The sequence below is a fragment of the Leucoraja erinacea genome, chromosome 16 (assembly GCF_028641065.1).
Source record: "Leucoraja erinacea ecotype New England chromosome 16, Leri_hhj_1, whole genome shotgun sequence".
Lineage (NCBI taxonomy): Eukaryota > Metazoa > Chordata > Chondrichthyes > Rajiformes > Rajidae > Leucoraja > Leucoraja erinaceus.
This window is the reverse complement of record NC_073392.1, coordinates 45,182,007-45,199,005: the sequence shown is the minus strand read 5'-3', so window position 1 is coordinate 45,199,005 and position 16,999 is coordinate 45,182,007. Positions and strand designations below refer to the sequence as shown.

At 46.0% G+C, this 16,999-nt stretch overlaps 1 protein-coding gene across 3 annotated transcripts in view; it reads right to left on the bottom strand.

Annotated features, from left to right (window-relative positions):
- LOC129704902 (kelch domain-containing protein 8B-like) overlaps positions 1-16,999 on the bottom strand; it is a 145,281-nt gene that overhangs the window by 87,284 nt on the left and 40,998 nt on the right. For 2 of the 3 annotated variants that reach the window (XM_055648312.1, XM_055648311.1), the window contains exons 3-4: positions 6,162-6,326; positions 3,685-3,909 (exon numbers count right to left, since the gene is read on the bottom strand). In XM_055648312.1, coding sequence (XP_055504287.1) covers positions 3,685-3,909; positions 6,162-6,326 — 390 coding nt within the window. The remainder of the gene's footprint in view (positions 1-3,684; positions 3,910-6,161; positions 6,327-16,999) is intronic. The other variant, XM_055648313.1, reaches the window with a different exon arrangement.

Sequence of the window (16,999 nt, the reverse complement as noted above, 5' to 3'; positions counted from 1 at the left end):
ACTGGTTCGCACGTAACAAAAGCTTTTCACTGTACCTCGGTTCACTTGACAATAAATAAACCAAACTAAAATAAAACAAAGCAGGGCAAAACAATCTTTCTAACCCAAACATCCCTTCAGGATGTCTCATAACGTTTTATAGTCAGAAACTTAATCTGAAGGGTGTTCACTGTTGTAAATTAGGAAACATTACAACCAACATTACAATTCAATGACCAGCTTGAAAGCATTGCCACATTGTATAATCCCAATGTCAATCGGTATGTTTAGTTTATTTTAGTTTAGAGATACAGATACAGGCCCTTCGGCCCACCAAGTCCATGCCGACCACTGGTTCTATGTTATTCCACTACACATTATGGGCAAGTTTACAGAGGCCAATTAACCAACTGAAATCTTTGGAATCTGGGAAGAAACCAGAGCACCCAGAGGAAACCCCTGTGGTTTACAGGGAGAACATGCAAACTCCACACAGACAGCACCCAAAGTCAGGGTCAACCCGGGTCAGTGGTGAGACAGCAGATCTACCAGCTGAGTCACTGTGCTGCCAAATAAATATATAAATGACCAGTACCACGGCCTTGGCCTTATTCTGCTTAATTCAATGCTATTCAGGCTGTCGGGATGTAACAGAATGCCCCAAGAATCAGCTCGTGGCCCTCAATTGCTTACAACCTAGAGGAGGGGAAGAGTGTAATGTCTCCAAGTTTGCCGATTGCATGAAAACATGTGGCAAGGCATGTCGCGAGGAGGATATTGTGACTATGCAAAGGGATATCTATAGATTGGGTGAATGTTGAAAAACTTTGCTAACAGATTTGAATGCAGGAAAGTGCAAGATCATGCACTTGGGAAAGGAATCAAAAAGCTGACAGACATCTTACTGAAGAGAGATTAACGTGAAAGATGCGCAGAGGCCTGTGTGTGTCCTTGTGCATGAGTCACACAATGTTAGTAGCCAGCCGCAGTGATTAGGAAGATATAGGGCATATTGGCCTTTATTACAAGAGCAGTGGGCTTTACAAATTGGGAAGTACTGTTACAATTGTACAGGGTAGTGGTGAGGCCGTACTTGGAGCGCTGTGCACAGGTTTGGTCTCTATATTGAAGAAGATAACTTGTAGCACTGGAGACAATGTAAAAGAAATTAACCAGAATCACATCGCACCAAAAGAGATTTGTTTGCGAATGACTCGGAATCAGAATCCAATTCATTCCAGAGATGAGAGATGTCCAATCCAGAATAAATTAAATGGGTATTCTTTGTAATTGAAAGGAATGAGGGAAAATCTTATTGAAACATCTATACATAATAGGACAGATTCTGAGAAACTAACACTGATGGGAGATTCTAGAATGAGGAGTCGTAAATACTGGATAATAGGCAGGTTATTTAAAACAGGTCATTTTTAGAGATACAGTGCAGGCCCTTCAGCCCACTGAGTCCGCAATGACCAGTGATTCCCCAACGCATTCCCTACACACACTAGGGACAATTTACACTTATATCAAGTCAATTAACCCACAAACCTGTACGTCTTTGGAGTGTGGGAGGAAACCGATGACATTGGAGAAAACCGGGGAAAACATACAAACTCTGTACAGACAGAACCCAAAGTTCAGATCAAACCCAGGTCTCTGGTGCTGAAAGTGCTGTAAGGCAGGAACTCAACCACTGTGCCCAACTTGATTTGTAATTCATTCTTATGGAGGATGGTGATTCAAGGGAAGGCAGTGGTACATAGAAAACATTTGTTTTTGCAAAGGATGATTAAACTCGCTACCCTCAAGGGTCACGAAGGCGTGCTCATTGGAGATATTTAAAACAGAGGCATATAAATATTGGAAAGATTAAGGATGATGGGGAACTGGCGGATGATAGGCAGGGGCCGGGGGCAGATCAGCCATCATACTGAAGGGGGAATAGAGAATAGATAGATGGATAGGGATAGATAGATAGGACAGCTCCTAGCTCCTATTTCCATGAATGAAATTGCAGCAGTCATACATATTTTGAGATCAAACTACAATAAACATATTAAAATCCACCACAGTTGCAGCATCTCCTCACTGTTGGAGGCAAAATCTTAATGCAGTCTTTCCGTCCTCTTTTCCACTAAATTCCCCGGGCGAAAAAAAATATTGCTCAAACACCGCCCAAGTAACCAGTTCTGCAGGAAGCCGCTGGCCCGTTTCACTCAGGCACCATGCAGAACACCATAATTATTCACAGATATGCGCCGCCTTGAATATCTGGGCCGCCCCGACAAAAACCGGGCCGCCCCGTTCGTCATTGCTGATGCCCCGACTGAAATCCCTACCTGCCAGCGCCGCACCTTTTCCAACGGGATCTCCCTTCGGCTGGCAGCAGACTAACCTTAACAACATTGATGACCATATCATGCAACTCCTGGCGGGCATGAAGTAGGTCGTCATGTAATCACACGGATATGAACTGAAATGATTTGTGGTCACTTCCTTACATTTTTCACTAATTTCTGTGTGCCTTTGTCATTTTCGAAGAGGCAAACTGCACGACATCTAACAACGGGACTGGGTAAGCCGCTGCAGCCAGAGCCGCGCCGCCACTCCGAAGAGGGGTGGCGGGGCCAAGTGGACAGCTCCTGCTCCTATTTCCATGTGATCTTACGCAATGGATATTTTGAGATCAGACCTTGCCCTCTCTCCCATTTTATCTTTGTAAATTTAATACCAAATATTGATCCCAAGTAACCAGGATACCACCACATCATTTTCACCCAGTTCTCATTGCTTGACTGAATCTGTGGATTTTCCGTCTCAGCCACAGAAGGCAGTGGAGGCCAATTCACATGGATGTTTTCAAGTAAGAGTGAACTAGATTTTGGTAGCTCTTATTTCTGGGCTAACTTTTTTAGAAGAGGATATGGGGAAAAAGCAAATCCTCCTTACCTCTCTACTGATGTTATACTAGATGATCACCCAAATAGATGACCCAAATATTGAATTTCGTGTGCTGTCTCAAAGGGCCGAATTGTCCACTCCTGCACCTATTGTCTATGTTTCTATCAGCACTTCACTGTGGAGAGATGGTGAAAGCAAGCCAAGCCTGGAGGGAGAAAGGAGAAATATTGCAGGAAGAGACAAGATTCAGATTCAGATTCAATTTTAATTGTCATTGTCAGTGTACAGTACAGAGACAACGAAATGCATTTAAAGCCTGTGGATCCTGGTACCCAGCTGAGTAAAACCGTCAGCAGAAACAGTCTGAAGGCTTATCTTTCCCCTGACAAATGGAGAACTGAAGGGAAGGACATATGGCAGGTTTACAGGGACGGCACGGTGGCACAGCTGGTAGAGCTGCTGCCTCACGGCGCCAGAGACCCAGGTTCGATCCTGATATCGGGTGCTGTCAGTGTTGCATGTTCTCCCTGTGACTGCGGAGGATTCCTCCGGTTGCTCCACTTTTCCCCTTCACATCCCAAGGACGTGTGGGGTTTGTACTGTAGGTTCATTGGCTTCTGTAAATTGCCCTTAGTGCGCGGGGAGTGGATGTGAAAGTGGCATTACATAGAACTAGTGTGAACGGGTGATCGATGGCTGGCATGGAGTCTGTGAACCGTGGGGCTTGTTTCAACGCTGTATCTCTAAAACTCAATACAAAAACTTTACCATCAAATAAACAGGAGTGAATATTTGACTTGCCTTGTTCCATGTCGAATTCTTCTACCGTGTTGACAAAGTGTGGCCTGGAGTAGAAGTTGTGAGGACCTGGTTGCTGTAGACCACCCAGGCTGTAAAAGCATGTCTCAGTCATGGCACAGTTAGCAAATGCACGGCGGCTCGGGATACAGGGATACTTGGTCCAGCTCTTTGTTTCCAGGTCCAAGGCCTCAAAAGCCGTCACTGGTAGCTTACCCTGTCTTCCTCCTGATAAAACAGCAGCATGTTATTACGTTTGGACAATGTGACCCATGTTCAGACCGCTGTCAGAGAACCTTTATCATTTTAGGGACATAAGGAGTTGCAGATTCAGTAAAACACAAAGTAGTGGACTAATTCAGCGGGTCAGGCAGCACTTGTGGAGGGAATGGACAGTCGATGTTTCAGGTTTATGACTGAAGATTTTGGTTTTAGATGTCGCTGGGGTGGGGTCACCTCGCTGGGGTGGCAGCGGTAGAGTTGCTGCCTTACAGCGCTCGAGACACAGGTTCAATCCTGACTACAGGTGCTGTCTGTACGATGTTTCTCCTTGTGACTGTGTGGGTTTTCTCCAGGTTCTCAGGTTTCTACCCACACTACAAAGATGTATAGGTTTGTAGGTTAATTGGCCTCAGTAAATTGTAAATTGTCCCTGGTGTGTAGGATAGTGTTAGTGCAAGGGGTGATCACTGATTGGCGCAGATTCAGTGGGCCGAAGGGCCTGTTTTTTGCTGACTGTTTTCATCTAGTCAGCAACAAAGACTTTGTGATTACACTCATGCTGTCCACAGTGTATTGATACAGGACGAAGAGAATAATGTTTAGTACAAGACCAAGTACAGTACAGATGATTAAAGATAGTCCAAGGGTTTCCCATGTGGTAGATGGTAGGTCAGGACTGCTCTCTAGTTGATGGTAGGATGGTTCAGTTGCCTGATAACAGTTGGGAAGAAACTGTCCCTGAATCTGGAGAAGTGCATTCCATACTTCTTGCCTGATGGCAGAGGGGGATAGAGAGAGTGACCAGGGTGCGACTTGTCCTTGATTATGCTGGTGGCCTTGCCACGGGAGCATGAAGTGTAGCTGGAGTCAATGAAAGGGAGGTTCCAGTGAATGAAAGTGCAGTGATGAAGATGTGGACATAGTTTAGGGGCAAATGTGTGCATTACTGATCCAGGCACACTCATGGTACAAGCCACATAAATCTACTCTTTGCTCTAACCAAGTGCTAGCAAGGTTGAATGTTGTCCAGTTGTGTCGGCTCTTATCTCGTTAGTTATGCGGAGTTGCAATTGGCATCCGAACATAACTCCGATGGGAAGTTTGGAGCTGAAGGGTGCCATAATGCTGATGTACCAGTTGACAAAGCTAGATGGATTTTCCTGTTCGAGCAAGGAACTGCAGATGCTGGTTTACCAAGGAATGACACAAAGTGCTGGAGTCACTCACCAGGTCAAGCAGCATCCCTGGAGAACATGGATAGGTGATGTTTCGGGTCCCGACCCGCAAAGTCACCTATCCATGTTCACCAGGGCTGCTGCCTGACCAGCTGAGTTACTCCAGCATTTTGTGTATTTCCTTGAGTTTTCCTGCTTGCCTTGAATAGGTCAGCGTTCCCTGTCACACGTTAGAATGGTACTGACATGGAAAAGATGGCATGGGGAGGGCGGGATAGGAGGAGCTCGCCAGAGTGGGACTCACCACTTTTCTACACGTGGGGGCAGGGATCATGTATGTAGACTGGAGTCGCGTGTTGGTGCAGGGATCATGTGTGTAGACTGGCGTCACATGTTGGTGCAGGGATCATGTGTGTAGACTGGAGTCACGTGTTGGGGCGGGGGACATGTGAGGGGGGGGGGGTCATGTGTTGTGGGGGCGGGGGACATGTGTGTAGACTGGAGTCACGTGTGGGGACAGGGATCATGTGTGTAGACTGGAGTCACGTGTTGGGGCGGGGGACATGTGAGGGGGCGGGGGTCATGTGTGGGGGGCAGGGGTCACATGATTGGACTGGGGTCAGTTGTGTAGATTAGGGTCACATGTGGGAACTGGGGCATGTGTGGGGCTGTTGGGGGCACTTTGACCTGGATGATGCCAACACTGCCCAATATGGCAGTGATAAATGTATAGATGCTGAGGGTTTAGGATTGAGGTGAGTGGGAGGGAAAGGGGATCGATGGTCGGCATGGACAGGTTGGGCCGAAGGGCCTCTTTCTATGCTGCATCTAAACTAAACTAAATAACTAAACTAAGCCAGAGTACATTAGTCTCTTCCCTCACCAGCAAATCAACATCAGCAATGTAATTTGACCACTTTGACCAAATTCCCCGCCCCTCCAATATGTCATCATAGCCAAAATTCTTCAGTCCTGTAACATTTCAGCAAAGCCATTTGAAAATACAATGAAAACACTGATCAGTAATGATACAAAACACAGAAAGTATCTGGCCATTCACCCTGCCAAACGTGTGTGCTTTACCTAGGACAAAGATCTTGTTGCTCTTGAGGAAGGCAGAGGCAGCGTACTGTGGGGTCAGCATCGGTGGCAAGGGCTGCCAGTGATCTCTGTCTGCTTCGTAGACGCGTACCAGTGCCTGTGGGGCGGCCTCCAAGCCCATCCCTCCCAGAGCGTACACCTTGCCGTCTGTAACAGAGAGCGCAGTCAAAGCACGAGTGCAACCATGCGCTGACAACTCACAGCAGAGCCACAATGTGCTGGAGGGAACTCAGCGGGTCAGGCAGCATCCGTGGAGGGAAGAGAGAGATGACATTACAGGCCAAGACCCTTCTTCAAACTGATTGTAGTGGAGGGGAGAAAGCTGGAAAATAGAGGTGGGGGGGGATTGTGGGACAAACGATACGATACGATGTAACTTTATTCATCCCAGGAGGGAAATTGATCTGCCAACAGTTATAAAAACACAAAATACATGAAAGATAAAATTAAAGCGACGAGCGGAAAGGCTTGGGGGATGGGCAAAGATTGGTGAGGAGTTGTAATGTTTGTAAAGCCTGTCCCACCGACTGCCAGAACCAACTCTTTTATCTCCTTTATCAACTACTCCACCAATAAGACCACAAGACATAGGAGCAGAATTAGCCTCTTGAGTCTCCTCCACCATGGCTGGTCCATTTTTCCTTCTCAACACCCCTTTTCCCTGCCTTTGATTCCCTTCCTAATCAAGAACCTCTGCTTCAAAAATACCCAATGAATTGGTTTCCATCCCCATCTATGACGATGAAGTCCACATGTTCACCAAATTCCTCCTCATCTCCATTCTAAAGGCACCTCCGTTTATTCTGAGACTGCGCCCTCTGGTCCTATACTCCCACAACTGGAAACAGCCTCTCCACATCCATCTGCCGATCCAATCCACACTCACGTGTATCCACCTATCACTCGCCAGTCGTTGACATACCTCCTCCTCTGTTTCCCAGCTTTCTTCCTTCTACTACAATCAGTCTGAAGAAGGTCCCTGACCAGTAATGCCGCCTGTCCATTCCATCCAAAGATGCTGCCTGGCCTATTGAGTTCCATTGAGTTCCTGCAGCAGTCTGCGCTTTGCTCAATAACTGAAAGTAAAATGGTTAGAATTGAACTTGGTTTGATCACAATACTCCATGTGCTCCATTAAGTGATAATACCACGAAATTTGGGCTGGTGCCATTGAAGTTACATGCTGCTATACCAGATTTATTTGTGTTTATCAACAGTTACTTCACAAGTCAGTATGCAAAAATAATATTTATCAAATTTAGTTTCAGTGCAATGATGTTCTGTAATGTAGGTTTTTGGTCGGGCCACTTTTTCCTTGTACATAAAGATTTTCTCTTTTACTGGCTGCACATTAAAGTCAGTTTGTATTATGCTGGTTTAGTGTGATCTTTATGGCCATACGTCACTTGAGATTTGTTACTAGAAGACTGTTAGAGCAGCAGTGACGGGCAATTTACTTGCTGCCTGAGATGGTGATTTGTATCAGCGAATTTGCATTGAATGTCACATTCATGGTGTCCAGGTTCATTTCAAAAATTCTCAAGTTTTCACGTTTACACAATTCCTCCTTTGATTTAGACTTTACATTAGAGATACAGTATGGAGGCAGGCCCTTCAGCCCATCGAGTCTGTGCCGACCAGTGATTGCCCCGAACACCAGCTACACACACTAGCTACATGATACAATTTTACAGAAGCTAATTAACCTACAAAATCATGCATCTTTGGAGTTTGGGAGGAAACCAGAGCACCCGGAGAAAACCCACGTGGTCACAGGGAGAACGTACAAACTCCGTACAGTCAGCATCGAACCCGGTGTAAGACAGCACCACTGTGCCATCCTTACTCCAAATTTATTCCCAAAATGTACTAATTTCCACGCAGTTACACTGGAATTTCTTGAGAATCCTCACTTACGTCAGAATGTAAAAACAGGTAGAAACGTACAATCAAATAGTGCCGTGGAACGTATGGAATATGTTCTTGGATATCAACAAAAATGCAGTTGAGATCTTTTCTCTTTTTAGTGTGACTGATTTTCTTGAAATATAAATAATAAAGTCATAGTTATACAGCACAAAAGCAGGCCATTCAGCCCTACTCGTCCATGCTGACCAAGATGCCGGACCTCGGATAGTTCCATCTGCCCATTGACCCATATCTCGCTAAACCTTTCCTATCCATGTACTTGTCCAAGTATCTTTTTAAATGTTGTTATATATAGTTGCCTTAATTACCTCTTCAGGTTGCTCTCAGTAAGGAAATACTTCAATAAAATGTGGCTCGATGCCACAAAAAGGTTTGTATAAAAACAGGGAACTTCTACACTTCTTTTCCTCTTTCCTGTCAAAGGGAGAAGCTACATTGCTGTGGAAAGTAGCTGCAGATGCTGGCTTACACCGTAGATAGACACAACATGCTGGAGTAACTCAGCGGGACAGGCAGCATTTCTGAAGGGAAGGAATGGGTGACGTTCCAGGTCGAGACCCTTCTTTAGACTGAAACATCACCTATTCCTTCTATCCAGAGTTGCTGCCTATTCCGCTGAGTTACTTCAGCATTTTGTGTCTAAGCTACATTGCGGAGTGTGGTGGAGTTTGTGGAGAATCTTTGTGTGTCAGAAAACCTAAGCACAGTGAACATTTGATGTGAACCAAATTGAAGCTGTTCGCAATTGAAAATCCATCATCTCCCACCAAGTAATTTCTCTAAAGGGAAGCCCTGTAACACATTGTGTAGGAAGGAACTGCAGATGCTGGTTTAAACCAAAGATAGACGCAAAATGCTGGAGTAACTGTCTGAGAGCTGTCCCGCTGAGTTACTGCAGCAATTTGTGTCTATCCCTGTAACACATTAATGCATTCCAATGTCCACTATTTTAATGGTGATGTCGACCCATTTAAAATCATGCAAACACTGAATTTCTTGTCACAGAAACCATTACTTTATGTCATTGTGGAAACATATTTCTTTTGTTCACTGCTACAATTATTAAACGTACCTATTTAAGGATTGAATATCATTGTGCTCAAGTTGATTACCACTGTCAAAAAGCCTGGACCTTTGGCCCAGACTTGAGTTTGAATTCCAGCACAGCAGCTGGCGAATTTAAATTCAAGTAATTAAATAAATCCATAATAGAAAGATGATGTCAATAATGATGTCTGTCAAGCCACTAGATTGTTGTAAGAATTGATTTGGTTGACTAATGTCTGTAGGGAAGATTATATATTGTCAGTTTTTTTGATTTGTAAGTGACTCCAGCAATATGTTTAACTCTTAACAAAATTAAAATACTGAAAACACTTTGCAAGTCGAGCAACATCTTTGGAAAGAGAAACAAAGGTCCTTAATGATAGCTGGGAACAGAAAAACATGTTGCAAAAAGTTGCAATGTTAACTGTGTTTCTCTCTACAAACACTGCCTGATGTTAAGTGTTTCCAGCCTTTTATTTAATCTCAGGTTTTGGACAGCTGCAAGTTTATTTAATTTATTAGGCTCAACTTGTAGCTCTCCTCTGAAGAGATCCAACAAACTACTTGGTTTGAGACACAATGTGGAATAGACAATAAATGCAACATTCACATGCCCTTGTTGAATAAACGCAGAATCAAATTGATATTTCCACCCCGAGATTAGGGAAAGCAAACTCCACATTTCATTAAAATAGTCCTTGTGGCAGAACTTCTATAGCAATACCTTTTTTGAAGTCAGGAACGTTGCCGTATCAGCGCCATGGAGAAAATCCACCGGAACGACAATAGGCTCAATTCACGGAGCCCGAAGATGGATACAAGCTGCTGTACTGTAGTGGAACTCAACGCTTCGGGGCGTGGAGAGCGGCGGTCTCTGGACAACTGGGTGGATGGATCGGAGGCGGATCCTCTGGGAGGCTGCTTTGCGGGGCACCGGCAGCGGCGACTTCTCCCGAAGAAGCGGCCTTAATTGCCGCGGACTAGCGCCCGCCGGGGGCTTTGACCTCGATTTCGGGAGGGAAATGGAATGCTTTGATCCCGAAACGTCATTTCCTTTTCCTTTGATTTTCTCCTATAGCAATAATTTTGAAGTCAGGAACATGAGTATCAGGAAGAAAATGCCGCCTGACCCCGCTTCCTACTCCTGCCGCCTGACCCGCTGGGTTACTCTGCATCTTCAGTGCAAACCAGCATATGCAGTTCCTTCCAATACAATTAATGTAATAATGCCTACTTGACAGTTTCACCTAAAATTAAAGTTATTCCCAATCAGGCAACCAGCATATTACTTCATTCAATCAAGATTTCACTTTATTTACCATTAGATTCAATCACAGTTCTTTAATATGTGCATATATTCATTGTTGATGATGTGATTAACTCCCAGCTAAAGCTTCACCTAATTTGCACGCTGATACATCTGAGGGGCTTGAAAGGAATAGAATCAGAGAACATTTAAATAGCACAGAAAAAAGCTACCCGCCTCATTGAGAGAAAGTCTGCCTCAAGCACTCATTTGAGAAGTGAGCTTCAAAACCCTGTACTCCCTATGGGTTAAAACAAAAACAAATTGCTCCTCTCTTCTCTGAGTCCATAACATACCTTGGTTTTTAACCCCACAGTTCAGAGAAATAGAGTGGGAAAGAAGGTGCATGGTAAGCTTGCCTTCACTCGTTGGGGCATTGAATATGTCAGAAAGCCACAATGCAGCTTTATAAGTCTTTGATAGACACAAAATGCTGGAGGAACTCAGCAGGGCAGGCAGCATCTCTGGAGAGAAGGAATGAGTGACGTTTCGGGTCGAGACTCTTCTTCAAACTGAGTCAGTCTCGACCCGACACGTCACCCATTCCTTCTCTCCAGAGATGCTGCCTGGCCCACTGAGTTACTCCAGCCTTTTGCGTCTATCTTCGGGTTAAACCAGCATCTGCAGTTCCTTCTTACACGTTTATGTCTTTAGTTCGGCCATGTTTGGAGTATTTGTGCAGTCCTGGTTGCACCATTACAGGAAGGATGTGGAGGCTTTGGAGAGGTTTACCAGAATGCTGATGCAGGCCCGTACTAAGCTTTTCAAAAAGGGGGGTGCACCTTCCGCACCCTCCCCCCCCCTCCCTTTGGACGGCCATGTGATGGATTAGGGGGTAATAGCTACAAGGAGAGGTTCGGCTAACTTGGATTGTCTCTCTAGAATGCCAGAGGTTGAGGGGAGACCTGAGAGAAGAATGTAAAACTATTGGAGACAATAGATAGGGTGGACAGTCAGAACCATTATCCCAGGGTGGAATTGTCAAGATCCAGAGGGCTTAGCTTTACGGTGAGTGGGGCAAAGTTTAAAAGAGATGTGGGGGGGGGGGGGGGGGGATTTTTACATGGAGGGTGGTGGGGGGCTGGAACGAACTGCCAGAGGCTGTGGTAGAGGCAGATACAATATTGGCATTTAAGAGGTTATTAGATAGGCACGTGGATATGGTGGGAATGCTATGGATTATGTGTAGGCAGATGAGATGAATTTATCTCGGTATGATGTTCAACACAGACAAAGCAGTGGCACAACTGGTAGAGCTGCTGCCTCACATCCCCAGAGACTTGGGTCCGATCCCGACCTCGAGTGCTGTCCGTGTGGAGTAGGTTTCCTCCTACATTCCAAAGACGTGCGGGGGCTGTAGGTTAATTGGCCCCCGTTGTGTAACGAGTGGATGGAAAGTGTGAAGGTGAAGGGGGGGGGGGGGGGGGGGGGGGGGGGGGGTGATCAATGGTCATCGTGGATGCGGTAAACCGAAGGGCATGTTTCATGCTGTAGAGATAAACTGAACTAAACAGACATTGCGATCTGTAGGGCCTGTTCCTGTGCTATACAGTTCCATGTTCTAAGATGTTCATATTTCACCTATCTGACCACTATGACCAATCACCCAGCCACACAACTCTTTCATCGTAGGCAAAATTCTTCAGTCCTGGCACCATATTCCCATCTCCTCTCCTCCACTCTCAAAGAAAACTCCAGTCTATTATCACCTGGAAAAAAGCAAAGACTGATTCATGCTGTAGCAATGGACCAATGCTTTTGGAACTCAGTCTCCAAGTTGTTAGCATCTGAAAGCTTTGCATCCTCATAATCATTTTGAACTTCTCTCTTAATAGAGGATGCAGGAATTGAAGTCTGATTCAAGGTAGGAAAGAGAGCAGTAATGGGAGGAATGGATAAAAGATGATACTACAATTAACCCAAAGAATAAAAGGTTAAGAATGATACTTGTTTCATCAATCTGCTACAGAAGCAAAATGTTCAGGGAGATAAATATAAAAAGGTAATGCAATATTTGTGGAAAATATCACGATGGCTGTGTTTTTTAAAAATCCGGATAAAAAAACTTACCAAGCAACAATGACATTGACAAGTTAAAGAACAATTTTCATTAAACCAGAACCAAGGTAATATTAAACAACGTCAAACTAATCCAACTCATAGCACGATTCCGCAATTGCCTCTGTCATCTGAATATGCAGAGCAGGCTTCAACATTAAACACTGAAACCTGACAGACAGACACAAATTGCTGGAGTAACTCAGCGGGACAGGCAGATGAGAGGGAATCTTATTAAAACATATAAGATTATTAAGGGTTTGGACACGCTAGAGGCAGGAAACATGTTCCCAATGTTGGGGGACTCCAGAACCGGGGGCCACAGATTAAGAATAAGGGGTAAGCCATTTAGAGCGGAGACGAGCAAACACTGTTTCACACAGGGAATTGTGAGTCTGTGGAATTCTCTGCCTCAGAGGAAGGTGGGGGCCGGTTCTCTGGATACTTTCAAGAGAGAGCTAGGTAGGGCTCTTAAAAATAGTGGAGTCAGGGGATATGGGGAGAAGGCAGGAACGGGGTACTGATTGGGGATGATCAGCCATGATCACATTGAATGGCGGTGCTGGCTCGAAGGGCTGAACGGCCTACTCTTGCACCTGTTGGCTGTCTATCTCTGGAGAGAAGGAATGGGTGATGTTTCGGGTCAAGACCATTCTCAGATCCGGCATTCTGAACCCTCTTCTAAAACCCGACATTCAGTCAAGGAGTTGAATTCCTCTATCATTGTGAAGCTGGTTGTAGAATGGGAATATCTTCCTGAAATGGGAAGCAGATTCTAACCTACAAACCCTCCCTGGGACTTTGTCTTGCTGCACAAGATGAGTTACAGGAATCCTTGGCCTTCTGTGAAGTAAGGCCTTTAAAGATTACAGAACCAAGGTCAATTAACCAATGAGCCAAGATCACATCAAATGATAGAAATGACTCCAGAGACTCATTGGTCCATTTCAGTTCCTTTATTTCTCTCGATCCACAGTTGAATATAACAACTTCTATATTTGCTATACCATGTGAGAAAAGGTATTGCATATTAACTGGACATTAATAGAACATAGAACTTTCTTCTTCATAATTTTTATGCCTCAGGCGGAATACTGATTCCTCCTTTCACCCCTGGAAGTCATGCTAAGCCGTGAAACTTAGTTCTCTATCATTGCTTATTTTTTTCCATTTATAAGGATATAAACTGCACAAAAGATCTAAAGCAGTTTTTACACCAGTATAGTGGTTAGTGTTTGAAACTTGCTGCTAGGGATAGTGTTGGAGGCTGTTATAATAGTGGCGTTTAAAAGGGAATGTGGAAATGCAGAGAATGGAGGCCTAAGGATCACGTGCAGGCAGAGGAGATTAGTTTAATTTGGCATTATGTTCAGCACGGATATTGTGGGCCGAAGGGCCTGATCCTGTGCTGTCCTGTTCTAGGTTCTAAAACAAGGGTTGGCTGATGCTGCGTGAGGGTGCCACAGTGGCGGAGTGGTAGAGTTGCTGCCTTACAGCGGCAGAGACCCGGGTTTGATCTTGACTACGGGTGCTGTTTGTTTGTACTTTCTCCGTGACCGAGCGTGTTTTCTCCCGGTACTCTGGTTTCCTCCCACTCCAAAGACGTTCAGGTCTGTAGATTCATTGGCTTTGGAGAAAAATAATAAATTGTCCCAAGTGTGTGTTTTTGGATAATGCCAGGGCGTCGCAGGTCGGAGCAGGCTCGATGGGCCGAAGGGCCTGTGTCCACTCTGTATCTCTAAACTAAACTAAACTAAAGTGAGAGTTCAAGTGCAAAGAATTGTAGATTACTCTGGGAGGGTATGGGAGTCATAAACAAAAGATGGGGTTTGCCATTTAAAACTGAGGGGCATAGAAAGGGACAAGTGGTGTGTGTGTAACTCTTTCTCTCTTCCCTCATCTACCCTGGTTCTCTTTCACACTCCCTTCTTCCCACTTTAAGTATAGTCCCTCATCATGCCCCCCTCTTCCACACCCTATCCCCTCTCCTCCCCTCCACCCCCCTCCCCTCTCCTCCTCTCCCCTCCCCTCCCCTCCACTCCCCTCTCCTCTCCTCCACTCCCCTCCCCTCCACTCCCCTCCCCTCTCCTCTCCTCCACTCCCTTCTCACCCGCTCCCCTCTCCTCCCCTCCCCTCCCCACCTCCCTCCCCTCCCCCTCCCCTCCACTCCCCTCTCTCCTCTCTCCCCCTCTCCTCCCCTCCCCTCCACATCCCCCCCCTCCCCTCCCCTCCCCTCCCCCCCCCTCTCCTCCTCTCCCCTCTCCTCCCTCCCCTCCACATCCCCTCCCCTCCCCTCCCCTCCACTCCCCTCTCCTCTCCTCCTCTCCTCCCCCCCTCTCCTCCACTCCCCTCCACTCCCCTCTCCTCTCCTCCACTCCCCTCCCCTCTCCTCCACTCCACTCCCCTCTGCTACTCCCATCTGCCACCGGCCCTCAATCACTTCCATTCTTCACCTTTTCTGATCAGCTTCCAGAATGTACAGCCTTGTGTTCTCCACTTGTCACCCCTCAGCCTCCATTGTTACCTCCACTTCTTCTCCCTACCTAACTTTTATCTGCCAATTAACCCCTCCTCACCTGCATCCACCAATCGGTTGCTAGCTCTTGCCCCGCCTCCCCCTCCCACTCCTTAAGAATTTTGTAAGTTTCTATAAGACCCCCCCTGATTCTTCTAAATTCTAGCGAGTACATAGAAACATAGAAACATAGAAAATAGGTGCAGGAGTAGGCCATTCGGCCCTTCGAGCCTGCACCGCCATTCAATATGATCATGGCTGATCATCCAACTCAGTATCACATCCCTGCCTTCTCTCCATGCCCCCTGATCCCTTTAGCCACAAGGGCCACTGTGGCTACCTTCTGTGGCAGAGAATTCCACAGATTCACCACTCTCTGTGTAAAAAATGATTTTTTCATCTCGGTCCTAAAAGACTTCCCTCTTATCCTTAAACTGTGACCCCTAGTTCTGGACTTCCCCAACATCGGGAATAATCTTCCTGCATCTAGCCTGTCCAACCCCTTAAGAATTTTGTTAGTTTCTATAAGATCCCCCCTCAATCTTCCGAATATAAACCGAGTCTTTCTTCATATGAAAGTCCTGACATCCCAGGAATCAGTCTGGTGAACCTTCTCTGTACTCCCTCTATGGCAAGAATGTCTTTCCTCAGATTCGGAGACCAAAACTGTACGCAATACTCCAGGTGTGGTCTCAACAAGACCCTGTACAACTGCAGTAGAACCTCCCTGCTCCTATACTCAAATCCTTTTGCTATGAATGCTAACATACCATTCGCCTTCTTCACTGCCTGCTGCACCTGCATGCCTACTTTCAATGACTGGTGTACCATGACACCCAGGTCTCGTTACATCTCCTCCTTTCCTAATCGGCCACCATTCAGATAATAGTCTACTTTCCTGTTTTTGCCACCAAAGTGGATAACCTCACATTTATCCACATTATACTGCATCTGCCATGCATTTGCCCACTCACCCAACCTATCCAAGTCACCTTGCAGCCTCCTAGCATCCTCCACACAGCTAACACTGCCCCCCAGCTTCGTGTCATCCGCAAACTTGGAGATGTTGCATTCAATTCCCTCGTCCAAATCAAATCTACTAACATATGGATGTGCAGAGAATGGAGGAATGTGATTTATGTACAGGTAGATAAGTGATGGATTTGGCTATCGACCAGTGGCACTAATGCCAGTGGTGATGAAGTACTTTGAGAGGTTGATCATGGAGCAAATCAACTCCTACCTCGACAAAAACCTGGACCCACTGCAGTTCGCTTACCGCCACAACAGATCAACGGTGGATGTGATCTCGCTGGCCCTCCACTCCGCTCTGGACCACTTGGACACCAAAAACTCATATGTCAGGCTGTTATTCATCGATTACAGCTCGGCATTTAACACAATCATTCCCTCCAAGCTGGTTACCAAACTCGCAGAACTAGGTCTCTGCGCATCCCTCTGCAATTGTATCCTCGACTTCCTCATTCACAGACCACAGTCTGTTCGTATTGGTGGCAATGTGTCAGCCTCGATAACAATCAGCACGGGAGCACCTCAAGGCTGCGTGCTCAGCCCCCTGCTGTACTCACTCTATACTCATGACTGCGTACCCGGTCACAGTGCGAACTCCATCATCAAGTTCGCTGACGACACCACTGTTGTGGGACGTATCACCGATGGGGATGAGTCAGAGTACAGAAGAGAGATCGAGCAACTGTCCATATGGTGCCAGCACAATAACCTGGCCCTCAACACCAGCAAAACCAAGGAACTGATTGTGGACTTCGGAAGAAGTAGGATGGGGACCCACAGCCCCGTTTATATCAACGGGTCGATGGTTGAAAGGGTCAAGAGCTTCAAATTCCTGGCGTGCACATCTCTGAAGATCTTTCTTGGTCCGAGAACACTGATGCAATTATCAAGAAAGCTCATCAGCGCCTCTACTTCCTGAGAAGATTACGGAGA